This window comes from Rhinolophus sinicus, chromosome 3 (assembly GCF_057876585.1).
Source record: "Rhinolophus sinicus isolate RSI-liver-muscle chromosome 3, RSI-T2T, whole genome shotgun sequence".
Classification (NCBI taxonomy): domain Eukaryota; kingdom Metazoa; phylum Chordata; class Mammalia; order Chiroptera; family Rhinolophidae; genus Rhinolophus; species Rhinolophus sinicus.
In genome coordinates, this window is record NC_142503.1 from 193,074,366 (window position 1) to 193,092,849 (window position 18,484).

The following is an 18,484-nucleotide window of genomic DNA, read 5'->3' on the forward strand; positions in this document are numbered from 1 at the left end:
TGGCCGTTGGAGGAACAGCTTTGGGAGGGAAATAATAGTCCAGCTTTTGACATGTTATGTTTGAGGCTCTTCTCAGATACCCCAGTGGACATGCTGAGTAGGTCTGGGCTGGACATATCAATTCGCAAGTTGTCAGAATACAGGTGGTCCTGAAAGCCACGTGGTTGGGTGAAGTTACCCAAGGAATGGACCTAAAGCAGAGAAGGGGTCTGAGGACTGAGCCCCGGACACATCAGCCTTCATCAGAGATCAGGGAGAGGAGATGAAAGGAGACCGAGAAGGAGAGGCAAGTGTGGCCGGAACGGAAGTGAGGAAGGATGATTTCCTGAAGGCCAGGTGAGGAAAGTGTTCCAGAGGCCAGCTGTAAACCAACTGGGCAGCTTAAAACGATAGAAATTTATTCTCCCACAGTTCTGGAGTCTAGAAATCCAAAATCAATCAAGGTGTCCACAGGGCCATGTTTCTTCTGAAGGCTCAAGGGGAGAACCTATCCCATGCCTCTTCCAGCTTCTGGTGGCTGCCAGAAGTCCTTGATGCTCCCTGGTTTGTGGCTGCGTCAATCCAGCCTCCATGAAAATGTCTCCATTTCCGCATGTCCTTCTCCCTTGTATGTCCGGTGCCTAACTGCGGCGCCGTACTGCCTTCCCCTCAATGTAGAACACTATTGCAGGAGCCTTGCCATAAGGAACGGATCAAAGCGAGATGGCACCTGGAGGAAGATAAGGCACAGAGGGAGGGGCTGCCTTTGTTTTCCAGGTGTGGGATGGTGGAGTCTGGTTGGATCCTCTTGGGAATGGTCTAAGACAGAGGGCGACGGTAATGGTGCAGAAGCGAGGGGGGATCCCTGCAGGAAGGAGCACATCCTTGAGTTGCAGAGAGCAGGTAGGCCCAGTGCACAGGTGGCCAGCAGCAGGCACTGTTCAGCACAGAAGCAGGCGGGCAGGAGGTGTGAGGGAGCAGGGGTGGAGGGACCATAGGCAAGCTCGCTTCTGGCTGCCTTTATTTTTTTAGCGAAATAGGAAGTTGGTGAAACAAGAGTGGGGAGGTGCAGTAGGTTTGAAAATCTGGGAGAAGTTGGAAATTCTGGATACTCAGAAAGTTGGGGAGTAAAGAGAGGGATTGAGCCCAAGACAGGAAGAGGAAGGGAGAGAGTTGAAGGGTCTGCAAAGGGCACTTGTGATGAGTGGGTGTGGAATCTACACGGGCCTGGAGGGCAGGGAGTACACGGGATGAAGAGGGACAGTGTTGTGGGTTATACTGTGTCCCCCCAAAGAGATACATGCCAGTCCAAATGCCTAGTACTTGTGCATGTGACTGTAGATGTAATTAAGATGTAAATTGAGATGAGGTCACATTGGAGTAGGGTGAGCCCTTAATCTAAAATGCCTGGTGTCCTTAGAAGAAGAGGAGACACATAGGGAGAAGGCCATGTGAAGATGGAGACAGAGACTGGGGTGACGCAGCCCCAGAAGCTAGGAAGAGGGAAAGAAGGACCCTCCCCTAAAGCCTTCAGAGGGCACGGCCCTGCCAACACCTTGATTTTGGACTTCTGGCCTCCAGAACTAAAACATGAGAGAATATACACCCAGCTGGTAGTCATTGGTTTCAGCAGCCACAGAAAACTAATCCAGATATTGAAAATGACAATGTTACTGAAGAGTTGTTCAAGGCTGTATTAGAGTCCGAATCTATAAAGGGAGGAGGTGGGGGTCTCTGGGGGAGGGGCGCTGGATAATAGGGAGGGGGCAGTTTTTGTCAGTAACAAGGTCTAGGGCATCACAGTCCATGAGAACATTCTGCAGCATTGAGCACATTTTCTGTGCCATCCGGTGTGGTGGCCACTAGCCACATGTGATGGCTGAGCCCTGGAGATGTGGCTAGTGAGACTCAGGAGCAGAGTTTTTAATTGTACTTACTTTAATTGATTAAGATTTGAATAGCCAGATGTGGCTAGTCGTTGCTGTAGTGGGTGCAGGGGCCTAGGGTATGACCATGTGGGATATAGAGACCAGATTTTTGGAAGTGAGGGAGTGAAGGCCCAGTTTGTTGGAAATATCATTCATGCTGAAACTGAACTCAACAAGGCAGGTCAGGAGTAGCAGAGAGGTGGTGATGAGCCAGGAGCTGCTATCTTCAAGAAGTGACTGGGCGTGCTCCGGAGGCTGGAGGCTGGTTTGACACCTTCTCTCCCTTGACTGGGACCCAGATGCCTTTTTGTGGGAGCCTGCTGAGCTCACTCCTGCAGGCCCTGACATCTCCAGAGCTCCTGGTCTCAGTTGCCCAAACACTGCAGTCCTTCCCTGCCCCCGTCAGGTGTCCCTGCCAGCCCCAGGAACTCGGAGCAATTCAGTCCGGTTCTGATGTGCTCCGCCCAGTGCTGCAAGGGGCTCCCGCCACAAGGCAGGGCACGCAGAGGAGGCAGGGTGACCTCAGATGGTGGAATTGGGGGTGCTCCCTGCAGAAAGTGACAAGTAGGGTGAGCCCTGGTGGATGGCGGGCTTACGCTCCAACCTCTGCTGCCTGAAAGAGGGAGAGAACAGACGATTTGATTAATTCCATTGCAAATAAAAACAGCATGTTTGTCTTGCTTTTTAATTTTTTTCTTTTTTTGAGAAAATGACATCAAATGTATTGGCTCCAAAGAGTAGTGTGGAGCCTTTTCAAGGTGGTGCGTGTCCCCATCTGGCGTGTCACAGAGCTCTGGATATTCTCCATCCACCTCTGCGTGCTCAGTAAACCAGACTGCTCTGGAAAAGCAGGCAGGGGCCACTCTCTCCTCTGATCCCAGCTCCAGAGCACCCTTCGCACTGTGGGTAGCAGTGGGTAACGGGGGCCAGTGTGGTGTGCTCACACATGTTCTTTTTGTCTCTAGTCATCGTTGCTGCAGGCGTGACCACAGGAGGTGAGTCTCTCTGGGAAGGAGCTCAAGCCCCCATCTGCCCTGGGCCTCTGAGAGCAACAGGCCTTGACCAAGCCCAGAATTCCCTCGAGCCCCAAGACGTGGGTGGGTGGGAGTGGAGTAGGCAGGGGGCAGAAGCGGAGTGCTTGAGATGAACCTGAGGGTGCAGGGGCCAAAGCAAAGCCATTAACAGAACCCCATCCCCTCTTCAAAAGAGCAGCTCTGATCTTACCTTCTGTTGACCCTGTGTTTGGAGAGACTGTTTTCCTTGCCCAAAGGGGAAGCTTAAAGACAACTGGTCGTTTCAACTTAATTTGTTTTACACAAGGGCACCCAAGGCCCAGGGAGGACGGTGAGCTTCCCAGCTGCACAGCAAACAGGCCCGAACAGGCCTGGGACCCAGGTGTCCTGGGAGCCTGGCTCCTCACTCGTGTCCACAGTTACGGCCTTCTTTACATCAGGCTCCTGTCCCTGCCCTGGGACTCACACAAGAGCAAAGCAGACCCCCAGTTCCTCCCCGGGATGATGTCAGGGAGATCTAGGGGAGTCCCTCCCATGGGGCCAACCTCAAGCTCCTTTTCCCCCCAGTCGTGGCTGTGGGTGCTGCGCCCGTGGTGCTGGGAGCCATGGGCTTCACTGGGACAGGAATCGCAGCCTCCTCTATAGCGGCCAAGATGATGTCAGCCGCCGCCATTGCCAATGGGGGCGGGGTTGCCGCCGGCAGCCTGGTGGCTACTCTGCAGTCCGTGGGTAAGTGTCCTGGGCAGGAGGGTGGGGGGCACCAGGGCTAGGACCAGATTCAGCCCAGAGGCTAAGCCTGAGGGAGGGTCTGTCTACTCCCTCCATTTCTGTTGTCTCAGCACCTCCCTCACTGTCCCCTCTTCTGGTTGGGAGCGGGAATGGTGGGTCCAAAGGGGGGACCAGGAGGTCTGCATTCCCAGTCAACCCTATAAAACCTGGGCAGGTCCCCTCCTCGCTCTGGGCCCCAGCCTCAGCCTGTGGAAGGTGAGGCAGCCTGCCATTTCTCACAGGGTCTGCCCTGTCTGTCACTGGTGGATTCACCACCAGAGTTCCTGTCTTGTCTCTGGGCAGCCCCTTCCCAAAGCAGAGATCCTAGGGTTTTAGGAAGTAGAGTGGGGAGCAGGAGGAGGATGTTGGGGTCACCGACCTCCTGAGGGTCCCTGGGGTCTGTGAGCCCACACCCTTGCCAGGAGCTGCTGAGGCTGCCTGTCCCTTTGTGCCCTCACCTTCTCTTCTCCCTCAGGGGCGGCTGGACTCTCCGCGTCATCCAACATCCTCCTGGGCTTGACTGGCTTTTCTTTTGGAGGCTGGCTGGGATCAAAAGCAACCTCTTCCTCTCCTCCCCCTGGACCCAGTACTGAAGCAGAGAGGGGCCCCCACGTTGGAGGTGACTCTCCAGGGCCTCAGGATGACAGTCCCCCAAATGACAAGCCCCCTGCCTCCCCAAATTGTTCAGAGAAGGATAAGAAATAAAGATGAGATACTCTGACCTTCCCCTAGTGGCGGCACTGCATTCTAGTGGTGGGGAGGGAGCGGGAACTCCAGAGGGAGGAGCAGGGGGTATCCCCCGTGACTGGACCCAGGTCTGTTCCCACTCCTGTCACTCGGGACCCTGAGGAGGTCATGTCTCCCTTTGAGCCTGTTTGCTGCTCTTTGGATGGGAACTTGGACCAAGTGTCTTCGAAAATATCAGTCAGGGCCGGTGTAACGGACGGCTTGGCTCTGGGGTCACTGAGCCTTTGACCGTCAGCTACCAAGCTCTCTCTCAGGCATTGCTGACCCGCCCCCCTCTACCCAAGACTCAGGGTCTGGCTGTGTCATGACTCTAGAAGTGCAGCAGCACTGTGTCTCCCTGGCCTGGGGACCCTGGGGCTCTCTGGGTCAATGGAGAGCTCTGTCCCTGTATGTCCACAGCCCAGGGTCCTCAGCCCCCGGGAGGGAGTGACCAGAGCCTGCAAGGATGATAGCTCGGCCTCCTTCCTGTCTACGTAAGAAATGTCCAAACCTGTAGAGAATTCTTACAAGAGTGTATCGGGGCCAAACTGATGACCTATGCCAGGGAACAAGATCAGAAATGCTCGGGGAGTATCGGTTTTGCAGCTGTTGTGCCTTTGGAGTGAAGGAGGGAACGTAAGGAAGATGACACGGAGCTGGGAGGAAGCAAAGCGGGGACCGGACTACAGGATCGTTAACAGCATCGTTTGCTCTTTGGAGGGTGGTTATTTCAGAGGTTTGCTAACATAGTTGCACAGTGTTTGGACTAAGCTTGAGTTGTTCCGAGATTTGTGCCCAAAAAAGCTGCAAGCCCAAAGAACACACCAGCTGGCTGAGTGCAAGACGTAGGTTCGTTGAGGCTTACTGACCAGGGCGAGTGTGGCTGCTGGCCGAGGCATACTGATCCGCACGCAGGCAGAGAAGCATGAGTATATGGATTATATAGATACAACTAAACAGAGCGTTTTGTGGGGGAAAGCATCTGGCAGGCCCTGCAGGCCTGCTCCCATGTGCGCAGCGTCCCAAGAAGCCAGGAGACCTTGACAGAATGGGCTGTGTGACAAGCAGCGTACAGAACGGGCTGTGTGACAAGCAGCGTGCAGAACGGGCTGTGTGACAAGCAGCGTGCAGAACGGGCTGTGTGACAAGCAGCGTGCAGAACGGGCTGTGTGACACGCAGCGTGCAGAACGGGCTGTGTGACAAGCAGCGTGCAGATCGGGCTGTGTGACAAGCAGCGTGCAGAACGGGCTGTGTGACAAGCAGCGTGCAGAACGGGCTGTGTGACACGCAGCATCCCCCTGGAGCCAGGACACACTGACTGGCAGCTCATCTGCCTGTGGGCCAGGTCCTTATACACAAGCAATGGACAGGGCTCGCTTAAGGCAAAAATAAACCTTTCACTAAAAGTTATGTACCTGGGGCGGGACTACCTATCGTGACCTGCCCAGTTAGGAACGTATGATCAGGTCACTCTGAAGTTACCCTCCATAGAACCCCTTCTTTTCATCCATACTCCCTGGTAGGGTTCCCGACAGGCAAGCCACTGCAGACCCCTCACTTCCAGAGGCCCACTGTGTGTCAGTCCTCTGTTAGGTGGCAGGTGTTCTGTGCACACTGACCTGGCACCTGCCACCTTCCTGCCACGCAGATAATCCACGCCCAGCTTCTGGAAGGCCTTTCCCACCTTAGATTGGAGTCTCAGGCCTCAAACTATTGGCTCCAGGACTTCAACACAGGTCCCCACCCTGGCCTTCACATCTGTGCTTCCTTTACTGGCTTCCCACACAAGGCTCGCTCTCGGGTGCTGCCTCAGCTCACTTGTACAGTTCCCAGTTGGCGTCAAGGGCTCTATCCTGGGCCCCATGGCTGCAGTGGATCAGAAGGGTTCCTCCCTGCCCACGGTGTGCAATGATGGGGGGAGGGCAGGCAGGCCAGCACACAGCTAACCGTGATAAGGTTCATGTTATCAGTTACAGAAACGACCGCATTCTGCTTCTGCATCGCTGTCCTTTCAATACATCTGTACAGCTCGTCTCACCAAGAAGTGGAGTTTCTTTGCCCTCCCTTTGAATCTGGGCTAGCCTGTTGGGGGACAGTAAAACACACACACACCAAACGCAGTCAGCCCATTTATTCCAGACAAGGCCCCAGACATGTGAAGAAGCCCAGCTAAGATCTGAAAAGCCAGCCCACAGCTGACTGGATATATGAGGGAGCCCAGCTGAGACCAAAAGAACCACCTGCCTAAGTTGCTGACCCACTGAATTATGATTTAAATATTTTTTAAGTAACTAAAATTTGCAGTTGTTTGTTACTCATCAATAGCTAATTGATAACAGCACAATGTGTGCACCATATTGAGAGGATCAAGCTAAATGGCATGGAGGACAGAGAAGCATAGAGGTTAATTCTAATTGTAGCTATCTGGGAATGCTTCCTGGAGGAGGTGCTGTTTTATTTAAGATTATATAATTATAAGTAATAGAAACTTGATTACAACTGGCTCGGAGTTCAAGGGACTTTATTGGCTTATAGAACTGAAATGTGCAAAGGTAAGGAGGCTTCAGACGAGGTTTGATTCAGCAGCTCAACACTGGTACAAAGACCTGTTTTGTTCTATCCCTCCTGTATATAATTATGAACACACAATGGACTCTAACAATTCTGATAGCTGTGTCAGTCACAAAGAGACAGCCATGCCAGAGCATCCTGGGAAAGGCGTACTCAGTGCACGCCCTAACCAGACAACTCCAGACACAGGGTGGAGCGTGACCATCTGCACGGCTTTATCAAACTGCTGATGGGTGCACGGCACTGTCTTGAGCATAAAGTCCGACCTCTGACGGCTCATTGCTCAGGCCGCAACTGATGAGCTGACAGCCGCACCTGCACTCATCCCAGACAGAGGCTTGAAGCCCTGCCTCCTGACCATCTGACCAGCCCGGCCTGACGCCCGAAGCTACGCACGGCCGGCTGTAGGGACTCTTGCTGAACACCGGATTCTCATCCTTCTTTCTTGTAAGACTCTGTTTGCCTTGCCTAACCCTATTGCTTGCAAACATGTATGACCCTCTTGTGTAAAACTGCTCTACATCGACTATTGGAGGCCATCCTTTGGAGGGAGACTTGATTAATGCCCGTGGTAAAACCGAGTCAGTAGGACTAGATCCATGGCTTTATTCTGATAAAGTCTGACATTGTGGGAAGGCACGTATGTATGTGAGACTGCTACTTTGATAGCCACGCATCCCGCTCAGGACACCTTCTCTGCTTCCTGAGGTATCAGCTTGATGCTATGGCTGCCAAAGATGGCTGTTCGCAGGCACTGGAGACTACCTGCTTTTTTATTCATGTCTTGCCCAAACGAGCATTTTCCCATGAACTTTCTGTTGAAGGGCAAGGAAACTTCTTTCCCAAACACCTCTGGTAAATGTTCCTCTGGTAAATATCTTAAAAGGAGTCATCTATTCACCCCTAAACCCATCACTTTGGCCTAAGGGAGGAGCTGTGATGTTTGGTTTCAGTCTTCTGGGCTGATTGGAGATTGGAAGGAGAGCGTGCCCAAGGCCTGGACAAGCCCAGGGTCCAGAGAGGGTCTCCAGTATTTAATTATAGTTGACATTCTATATTATTTTATATTAGTTTCAGGTGTACGGTGCAGTGGTTAAGCTTCCCAGGCCCGTTTAAAGTGATAGTTCTGTTGACAGATGAAAGCTCCATGGGAAACATTTTACATAGTGCTGTCTTCTGCCTGTTATTCATATCGTTTTGTTTTCCCTCATACATACTGTTGTGCAGCTGGCCTTTTTTCTATAAATCTTTTTCAGTTTTAAAAAATTACTGCTTAGTGTTCCATGGTTAGAACACACCACATTTTATTTAGCCTTTTGCCTATTTTACTATTTTACTTGTGTAGCTGGATGTTAAAAAACATTTCCAATTTTGGAGAAATCTCAACTTAAACTTCAAAGCTGAGAACGGTGGGGGACAAGCACCCCACTTCCAAAGAGAGCTGCTGGTCATGCCCCTTGGGTTTGTTGGAAGAGAGTGTCACAGTCCTGTGATGACCAGCCCCTAGCACCTGTAACTGGCCTGCAGGAGGGAGGGATTGGAATTCGCTGGGAAAGATGCTGGAAGGGGAATCCATTGAGCAAATACTTGTCGAGTGTTCACTCCAGCTCTAAGTGCTGTGACACGTGGATTAACAGGACAGACTCTGTCCTCGTGCAGTTTTTACAGGGGGGCTGGAGGGTGCTTTGGCTTTCCTTGGTTCCTCTCTTAGAGCCCCAGGGGCGCAGGGTGTGAGGTCTTTGAGACCAGTGTCTGTTGCCTGCGTGGAGGAATCCCATCTAGGGTTGTGGGCCCACAGTGAACAGGGGGACGTAGGATTATTGGAGCTGGGTGGCCTGAGGAAGCTGCGTTTCTGAGGTTTGTGTGGAAGCTGGGGAAGGCAATGGGGCTTGAGCTGTGTCAAAAGGAGCCAGTCAAGAGGCGTGCCTGCGTAGGTGTGGAGACTCATAAGGAAGAGGCGATGGATGTAGGGGGTAGAAAGGGTGTCAGGGAAAGAGAAAGCGTCCAGAGAACTCAGGTAAATAGCAGAGTGGTGAAGTGGGTATCGGCAGAGAACCCTCTGCATGACTTATCTGTAAAATGAGGATAATAGTACCTTTGTATGTGGTTGTTGTGAGGATTAAAATAATGTACGCAACCCCAGGGCAAGAGTCTGGACCAGACACACCACTGATGCTGTTGCAGTCTGTCTTTGGCGCCCTCTGGTGGCAACACTCAAACTGCTCACTTTTTCTTTGAGGGCTGTAGTTTCCTATCGGCAGGGTTCACTCACCTTGACAAGAAGAGCCTCTCCTGGCTGTACACCTCCAATTCTGTTCTGGTCCCTGCTCTCCAGAAATCCACCCTTTCCGGGTTCCCTCGATCCTCCGGATGGTGCTGGTGACCAGTTCAACTCCACTGGCCTGGTGCCACATCTGGCCCATGGGAAACATAGTCGTGAGCTCTAAAGGGGCAGCTGACCCCCAGAGCGTTCTCGGCCTCCTGCCCCAGGGAGGCCTGCAAGCCAGTTTCCTGCCTTTAGACTTTATAGGCCCAACTCAGACATCTACCTTACTTCCCTCAAATTCCGAGGGACTCATGTCAAGCTTTCCACGGGGGTCCCACTGAGGTCCCAGGTGGGCAGAGCCCTTCTCTTCTCCTCTCCCCCATGGCACTTGGGGGAAAGCACAGCCCACCAATTCTTTCACATTCTCTCTTTCTCCCTCTTTCTTTCCTCTCTAATCTCAACCCCCTGATTAATTCCTCTACTTCTTTTGAAACTAGTTTTACAGTTTCTTAGCATACCCTCTGGGCAAAGGTTAGTAAGTGAAGGTTCTTGGCATATTATTGTACTGCTCCCTGTCTTTGAACCTCACATGAAATACCAATGAACATTCAGTGACTGCCAGGGGAGTTCTGCATTTAGCATTCATTTCTAGTAAAAGTGCAAAACCATGCATGGGAACAATCAACCACAAGTCCTGGAGAGTAGTTACCTGTGGGGAAGGGATTCTCAAGTTGTGTTCCTTGTACCTGTAACATTTGAGTTCTTGAGCTGAGTCATGGGCAAATAAGTGTGGAGAGCAGGTGGACATGACTCTGTCATCAATCTGCTAAAAAAAAAAAAAAAGTAAACATCAATATGCTGTAATGGCAGCAGAGAAATTGAGTGGCACTTGGTGAGAGCCTGAGGTCAGAAAGTGATTAGAAAACTGATTTCTATAATAACTAGATTTTTTTTTCTCCTAACTGGCAAGAGAGGAGGAAAATGTCTGTAGTTTCGGTTTCCTGGAAAAACAAAACCTACCTCATTTGCTGCCTGCAGGGGCTGTGCTTCTTTCTGGGTGGACCTACGTTAAACACCGAGCCAGAACCTCCAGGAACACAGCCAAGCTCAGTTCTACATTCTCGGGAATTCAGGAAAGAGGGTGGATAGTAGCAAGATCAAAGTCTTTGAGAAGGAATGAGGGGAGGGAATCCTAGGAATTGGGATAGCTCACCCAAAGCGATGGAGGGAAGGCAGAGTCTATGGACCCAGATGCTAGGGGCTGGTGGGGTTGCCATTGGGACGAGAATTCTTTTCTGATTGCATCTAACTTTTTTTTTTTTTTTTTTCTGGTTCTCACCTTTATTTCTTTAGAACAGGAAAGAGAAAACTTACCCATTCCCTTACCCCCACCCCATTGTCTGAGCTGGGTCTCCCTCCCTTCCAGTATTCTGCTTCAGCGTCCTGAGCTCTTTCCTTGGCACGTTTTCTGGGTGCAGCAAACATCTAACTTTTTGATGAAATAAGAGGTGATCATCTGAGACTAAGCTGGGAGGAGATACTGGTAGAAGCCTTAGAATTTGAATTTACTATTGGAATTTTGTAGACTTGCTGGATAAAAACCATGCCCACATCCTGGCCAGGTGTCATTCCATCCAGAAGTGATTTAAGCCTCAGGGCCTTTGTGAACCCCACCCCACCCCCTCCACATCCTGCAGAATCAGATGGATTCCTCCACCCAAAACATTGTTAGGATGTTGAGACCAATGACACCAGACAGACACACAGACACACACACACACACACACATTCATTGTGTGAATTAGCAAATTCTCTGCTGTTGAAAGTAGCTGGGTGTGTGGATTCCTGAACAAGGCTACAGCTCGCCCTCAGAATGGAGCTTAAACGAACGAAAATAACATGTTTGTCACGCAAGCCATGCTGAATTAAATTTAAATTAGAGAAATTTCTATTCCGTCTACTCTCAAGGCAGCAGTCGTTGTAAACCTGACAAGTCATCTCACTGCATCGAGGCCCAGCAGGGGCTTCTGATCTCGCATCGCCTTACGCACAAGGTCAAGTCCTGCGCATGCTGGTGAGACCTCACCTGGTCTGGCTCCCTGTTAACCTCTGACATCAGCTCCCCCTCCCTTGGTCACCTGCTGTAGCCACACTGGCCTCCTCCCTCTTCCTCTGACGCTTGGGCTCTTCGCCATCTCTGTTCCTTCTACCTGGAACGACTTTCCCCCATAATTCTGCCTGGCTCACTCTTGCACCTCCTTTTGCTTTAGTACTCGCCTTCAAATCACATGCTATATGCTCAGTTATTTATTTTGTCTCCCCCACTAGCTTGTAACTCCATGAGGACACATAGTGTGGCCTTGTGTGCTCCCTGCTCTGACACAGTTCCTAGATCTGTCTGGCACGGTGGACCTTCAGTATAGATGTTTTGAATCTCTGAACATCTGGCTATTGCAAGGATTAATGTTATTCTGCAAACCACCTTCTTGTCTCCATTAGAAATTAATATTTATCCTTTTGTTATATAACTGATCAGATTCTTATGATCTTTATTATGCAGAGGGCAGGCCCCATCTCCTACTTAAATGACTGCATCTTATATTAATCCACAGTTGCCAAATCCCATCTCTAACTAGATTCTTTTCCTTTTCCTTAACTGGGAAAGGAACACAATAGGTTGTATGTAGTTTCATTTTCCTGTAAAATGAAACCTATCTCATTGGCTGCTTGCTGTCCTGGGGTGGAGCTTCTCCAAAATTAGCAGAGCCTGGTTTCCAGAATCTTCAAAACTCAAGTCCCCAGGATCAGTTCTGTATTTGCAGAAAATTCTCTTCTCTGGGTAAGTCTTGGAGGGGTTGGCAGAGGCTGCTGCTTCCAGGGGCCCCCAACCTCAGGGAGTGGAGGGGAGACCAGGAGCAGAATGTTCCTTTGTTTCTCATGGGGGCGGGGCTGCCATCAGATAAGATTAGTCTTGGGTCCAAAGGGACTTATCCCTAGGCTCTGGGACTCTGGGACAGCGAGCCTTGTCCATGCCTGGGTGGGGTGAGATAGGCAAGGGGAAGAGGTCTAGGACGAACCAGATCAGAGCCATTCCAAGCCCAAGCTTTGGAAGCAGCTGGATCTGGGTTGGGTCACTTTGACACACAAAGCCTTGCGACCCTGGGTGAATCACTCACGGTCTCTGTGCCAGACAGTGTTGCCTAATTTATAAAATGAGGATAGTAATCTCATCTTTCTCACTGTGTTATAGGGAGATTGTGTAAGAGCAGGAACCCAGAGCAACCTGGCCATGGTATATGCCTTAAAAACAGAATTGGTTCTGGTTTCCTTTAAATTTCCATGGAGATTTAAGGAAGTTCCTGAAATATCTAAGGAGATGGTGCTGGCGTTTTCAGAAGGAAGAAAGCAACCCACATCTGCTAACACAAGTCCTTTCATAACCCCAACACCACACTTGGACCCTTTCCAGGCCTGCTGCCTCCACAAGCTCAGAGGAGCCTCTCTATTCCCCCAGGTCTGGTGTCCCCTCACCCAACAAAACTTTACTCTTCCTGCAGATTTGTCTTTGTTGAGTGTTTGTTACTCTGTGCACCATGGAAGCCATCTTAGCCTCTAGCGTCACCAAGATAATTTCAGCAGTGAGCGTGGCGGCCAGCGCTAGCGGGGCGGTCTCCGGCAGTGTCATGACTGGACTGTCGTCTGTGTCTGTGGGTGAGTGTTCCTGGGAGGGCTGGTGGAGAACGAGAAGGTGGCTGAGGAGGGAAGGCACAGGGTCCTCCTCAGGGACCTGTGGGGAGGGACAGGGTGGCATCACCTGCAGCCTCTCTCCAGTGCCTTGTGCTCCCGGCTCTCTCTCTGAGTATTATTATGTTAAAGGTCCACGGAAGCCAAAACTCGAGAGAAGAGGTTGGTGGAAAGAAAAGCAGGTGCATTCAAAATGCCAGCATTCTGGGAGAATGGCGGACCCCCAGCATGGCCGAAAGGTTTTATAGGCAGAACCTGTAAGAAGAGGCAGAACAAAGGAAAAGGGGAGGGGGGGTGGAGGGTCTTGGCCGGGTGTAAACAGTCATTGAAACTGGTCTGGAGTAAACATGCTGAAGCTGACGTACATAGTAAATATGTAGTAAATGGAATCATTAAGGTTTGGTAGGAGGAAAGGGAAGCAAAGCAAAGAAAAAAAAACCTTTGTCATGTGGAGTGTCATGCAGGGTCTCTGCTCCCGCTCCCCACATAAGAATGCAGGATGTGGCCAGGCCCAAAAGGAACACCCACGGAGCCATAGGTAGGGGAGTCATACCACTGTGGTCTCACTGGAGGCTGGGTTCACATGATGTGCGACCTGCTGTCCGCTTTTCTGCCAACCGACCGATGACTCTCCTCCATTCTCCTCAACTCTGCTCTCCTTCCCTCCGTAGCCACAACAGTTATATTGTGGCCAATGGCTCACTGGTTACAGCTGACAGCCAACTAGCCACAGCTGACTGCCATCTACCACCCGAGCCAGCACCCCTCCATATGAGGCCGAGAGCCTGGAAACTGCTTTCTGGGGCTCTGTCCCCACAAACTTTTAAAAAGTTGCAAGCTAAACTACACTGCTAAATCAAATTACACTAGAGGTTTCCATCTCAAAATAGAAAAAACAGCATCACCCTTTGTCATGCGGGAGACCCTGCTCACTGTGCCATGTGTCCTGTGAGGAGGCCTGCAGGGTCTCTACTCCCGCTCCCCACATAAGAACGCAGGATGTGGCTAGGCCAAAAAGGAACATCCACGGAGCCATAGGTAGGGGAGTCATACCACTATAGTCTCACTGGAGGCTGGGTTCACACGACTTGCGAACTGCTGTCCGCTTTTCTGCCTGCCAACTGACCGACTCCACTCGACTCAACTCTCGACTCCCTTGCTAACTGCAACCTGCGCTTGCAAACCACCATCTTCTTGGTGCTAGCATAGCTACGGTAGTTATATTAGTGGCCAATGGCTCACTGGTTACAGCTGACGGCCAACTAGCCACAGCTGATGACCATCCAATCACAGTTGATGGCCATTTACTACCTGAGCCAGCACCTTTCTACGTGAGGCCGAGAGCCTGGAAACTGCTCTCCTGGTTCTGTCCCCACACCCTTATATGACAAGTGCGTACCAGAGGGAAGCAGGACCTGGCCAGGGGCTCAGGGGGTCTGGGCCCCCTCCCCACTGGGCCCGGGTCTCCTCCCACCCAGCCTGAGGGGACCTGAGGCTGGGTCCTGCTCTCCTGGCTCTCATTTCCCCTGGATTCACCACCAGAACTCACCTCCTTTGTTTTTACCTACGGATCCAACTGATCAAGTAGGAAGGAAGGTAGATAAGAACAGGAGGAGGAGGAACTCGGAGGCCCCCACAGGTAACCCAGTGGCGTCATCAAAATCCCGTTACAAACCCACTGATGCGAGCAGCCAGAACAGAGCCTTGGGCTGGTGCAAGCACACTGGGATGAGGAGACCTGCAGAATGAGGAGAGAAACAGGAAAAGGGGACGAGGAGGAGGGTAGCCCAATCTACGGGATATAAGGCCAGGGTGCTACCCACCCTCGGGTCAACCCACTCCGTGCGCGGAGCGTACTTGCTTTGCGAATAAACTTTGCTGTCTACTGTCTGCTTGTCTCCTGTCTCTTGACCCAATTCTTTCTTTCAAGAAGACAAGAAGCGAGGACGGTTGTTGTTCCCGGTAACACAACCAGCCTTTCCTAGCAGTTTGTAATGTTGGATCTCAGATCCAGAGTGTTGAACAAAAATCGTCAGTTTGGGCCCATTTTCTTTGTCAGTTCATGCGAGCCCCCTTTCCAGTTTTATTTATTTATTATTGCTGTGTATCTTCCCTTTTGCCCCCATTCCCCCTCCCTCACAGTCAGCCTTTCTAATATGTTTAATGGGTATCTGTTTGTCATATACATTTTTGCAAAATGGGGTTTTTTGTTTGCATGTGTTTTGATTTACATACAGAATAGTGTGTTGTATAGCTCATTCTATTGCGATTTCTTTTCTGCACAAAGAACTATGTTTCTAAGATTCATCAGTGTTGCTAGGTGAGCACCTAATCCTTGCTGCCACCTGCTTCAAAGTGATTGTATGTGCATACACCACCTTCTCTCCTTTGGGTGGACTCCCAGGGGTCCTCCAACCTCCACCAGCACAGGCAGCATAGTGTGGAATGGGGGAAGGGAACGGGGCCTCTGACCACTGCCCGACCTCTGACCTTTGCTCAGTGCCATCCAGTGCTGCCCTGGGCTCAGCTGTGTCTACCATGGGATCCTTGCTGGGGATACCGGATGTCTCCTACCTACTGGGGACACTGGATGTCTCCTACCTACTAGAATCCCCTGCTGAGGCCTTGACTGCTTCCCCACTTGGAGGTAACTGGCCTTGGGCCTCAAACACCCCTTTAGGCATTCAGTAGTCCTTGCCTGACTTCAGCCAGGTCGTGCAAATGTAACACATTCTCTCTACATGAGGATTCATTGCTGTATGCAGTTTTTTCGGGACAATAGGAGAAAGTCATACAATGCCCCACTAAACAAACATTGACCCTATTTTCAGACAAACTAACATCCTGGCTCAGAGAGCATGACCCCCATCCCGTTCTCCTCTCCCTGCCCCAATCAAACCACTGTGCCCTAAGTTACTTCACCAAGGCTCTCGCATTCACGGAGAAAGGGTGCTGTAGTGGCTTGCCTTCCTCCCACACCTGTAAGGCTTTGTTTGTTTTCAGTTTGACCAAACCTGGATTGGAACACAGAGAGAAAGAAAAAGATAACTTCTGATCTCCCCACAACCCCCCAACCAACCAACCAATCAGCAGACAGATAAAACAGAAACCTGCAAATGATGATTGAATTTTGGGGAAGAAGAACCTCCAACCCCGTCTCCAGATAGCTCTAGGCCAGGGCTTGCACAGCCATTCAGGACAGTTCCTTTGCCTCTGCAGCAATCCTTACCAAGCTCGGGGCGTGGGGTCCTTCTTGGGAAATCCCACTTCTCAGAGTGAAGCCATGGGGTGGGGCCTAGAGAGTGTCAGGCGCCATTCCTTCCTGTGTTTCCCGCCTTGGGGCAGCCCCTTCCCCATAGGTGGGCCATTGGCTCAGGGAGTAGAGGGAGGCCAGTGTGGATCCACTCACGGAATGTTCTTTTGGTTTCCAGCCAAGACTGCTGTAGCTGTGATCGGAGGAGGTGAGTCTCTTTAGGGAAGGGACTCAAGTCCCCATCTGCCCCTGGTTTGCCCCAGGCCTCACACAGATGGCAGGGAAGGAGATGGAATGGTGGAGGTGAGCAGGAAGCAAGGACCTGGAAACAAGAAAGAGCGCGCTTGAAACGAGGAGTGTCATGGAAACTCCACTGTGGAGGCAGCCCTGGCAGGGGTCCTTTCTCCTCTTTGCAGAGCCTTGGCTGTGTGACCTTGGACATGTCCTTGAACTCTGAGCTCCCATTTCCTCCCCTGAAAAATGGGCCAATGCTGCCCATTCAGGGTTAGCATGAGGGTTACACAGGCTGAGACATGCACAGAGTTGGAACATAGGGGTATATTGAGGAGATGCCATCTGCTCAGTGAGCCTGGGTCTAGTGGCTCCTGACTGCTCTGTGGTGATGGCATGGAGCTCCAGAGTTGGGATTTGAGTAGAGCTCAGAATGTGCTCCTTGCTTATACTAGTCCCGTGGGTAAGTACGATTGATTGCATTAAAGACTTCCTCAGCAAAGATAAGATGTTTGCAAGTCATGCCCTAGTTCCAGTGTCTTAGTGATGCAGGAAAAGTCCCAGAGGACAAAGGACTTTCCCAAGGAAGGTCGTGCTGCAGACCAGACCCAGGCCAGAGCCTTTTCCCCAGCGATCCCACAGCCCTTCCCTCTGCTTTCCCCACTAAGTTGTGCTCCCCTTGTCCTGTGACTGCTAGCCATGCCTAGTAGTCTCAGGTTCAGAGCTCACCCTCTTCAACCCCCTAAAGTCCCCCAAGCTTGACGCACTGTGTGTGTATGTGTGGGGGAGGTCCATTCCCCTAAGTCGTCCCCTTGACCCAGCACCTCTCCCCTGACAGCCGTGGCCGTGGGCGCTGTGCCCGTGGTCCTGGGCACCATGGGCTTCACTGGAGCAGGAATTGCAGCCTCCTCCATAGCGGCCAAGATGATGTCAGCCGCCGCCATTGCCAACGGGGGCGGGGTTGCCGCCGGCAGCCTGGTGGCTACTCTGCAGTCCGTGGGTAAGTGTCCCAGGGCTTGTTGTGCAGGGCGAGGAAAGTCTCAGAGGATATAGCCCATATCTTACTCCCAGGGATCGTCAGTGTCTCTGTGCCTTTTCTCACCCTCCATGTTCTCTCTCGGTTTCTCTGAGGGAGGGAAGGAATCTTGGCCTGGGGTGTGCTGCGTTCAGGTAGACTCTGCCCAAAGCGGGTTGGTGGGGTTACTTGGAGCGTCTCCACCCCACCTGGGGCTCAGCCTTCTTCCCGGGAGAGCGAGGCAGCTTCCAGCTCTCGGTTTAACCCCTGGAGTTTATGCCACTGGGGAGCTGCCTTTAGCAGTCCTCCCAAAACAGAGATCTTGGGGTGTGGAGAGACAGAGGTGGGTCCTGGGGTGGGAGGGTGTCAGGGTCTCAGGAGAGGCCCTGGGGTCTCTGGCCCCATGGCTCTGTCCCACAGAGCTGTCCCTCTCTGCTCACCCTCTGCTTCTCCCCCAGGAGCGGGTGGACTCTCCCTGTCAACCAATGTCATCCTGGGCTCTGCTGGGTCTGCCCTTGCGACCCTCCTGTTATAGCTCCCTGTCACTCCCACTGCTGAGAAGAGGACCTGCTGGGGACCAGCCCGACGCAGTGAGGACCAGTCCCGGGGTGACAATGTGCCAAACACTGCACCCCCAGAGGAAAGAAAGAATAAAAATGAGTTACAACCCCTTCTAGATCCCGTCCTTCTTGCTCGCAGGTGGGGTGGGGGAAGGCTCTCTCTCTTTCCAACCGTGTGGTCACAGAGCCACACGCTGTTGGGTTACAGTAGCTGGAAGGAGACTAAATGGGAAGACCGGAGGCTGCCCCTGCCCAGCTTCTGACTCCTCATGGGACCCTGGTCAGGTGACCTCCTCTCTGGGCCTGCACTTACCCTGTCTAAATGGTTGTTGATCTCAGTGACCTTAAAGATCCCAGCCGGGGTGGGTGTTGGCTGAGTTCCTGAGCAGAGTCAGGAAAAGGGCAGGAGGGCATCGTTTTTGGAGTCAC

General features: G+C 51.8%; 2 protein-coding genes and 1 long non-coding RNA gene across 6 annotated transcripts in view; 2 read left to right on the top strand and 1 right to left on the bottom strand.

Moving 5' to 3' along the window:
* LOC109454771 (interferon alpha-inducible protein 27-like protein 2) overlaps positions 1 to 4,414 on the top strand; it is an 11,329-nt gene extending 6,915 nt beyond the window's left edge. For all 3 annotated transcript variants that reach the window (XM_074327001.2, XM_019745749.3, XM_019745739.3), the window contains exons 6-8: positions 2,873 to 2,902; positions 3,488 to 3,649; positions 4,164 to 4,414. In XM_074327001.2, the coding sequence (XP_074183102.2) occupies positions 2,873 to 2,902; positions 3,488 to 3,649; positions 4,164 to 4,393 (422 nt within the window). In that variant the 3' untranslated portion in view covers positions 4,394 to 4,414. The remainder of the gene's footprint in view (positions 1 to 2,872; positions 2,903 to 3,487; positions 3,650 to 4,163) is intronic.
* LOC148758710 (uncharacterized) lies at positions 2,387 to 10,101 on the bottom strand. Its single transcript, XR_016020933.1, has 3 exons — positions 9,962 to 10,101; positions 9,259 to 9,400; positions 2,387 to 2,520 (listed from the first exon to the last, which is right to left on the bottom strand). It is a non-coding gene; the product is annotated as an uncharacterized LOC148758710 (long non-coding RNA).
* Positions 7,215 to 18,171, top strand: LOC109454793 (uncharacterized). 2 transcript variants are annotated; one of them, XM_019745783.3, is made up of 6 exons: positions 7,215 to 7,433; positions 12,810 to 12,963; positions 15,497 to 15,643; positions 16,428 to 16,457; positions 17,319 to 17,480; positions 17,954 to 18,171. In XM_019745783.3, the coding sequence occupies exons 2-6, from the start codon at positions 12,846 to 12,848 to the stop codon at positions 18,028 to 18,030; spliced, it is 534 nt and encodes a 177-aa protein (XP_019601342.1). In that variant the 5' UTR covers positions 7,215 to 7,433; positions 12,810 to 12,845; the 3' UTR covers positions 18,031 to 18,171. The 2 variants fall into 2 exon arrangements, with proteins under 2 accessions (XP_019601342.1, XP_019601333.1); XM_019745774.3 differs by lacking the exon at positions 7,215 to 7,433 and adding an exon at positions 11,937 to 12,091.
* The last annotated feature ends 313 nt before the right edge of the window (positions 18,172 to 18,484 follow it).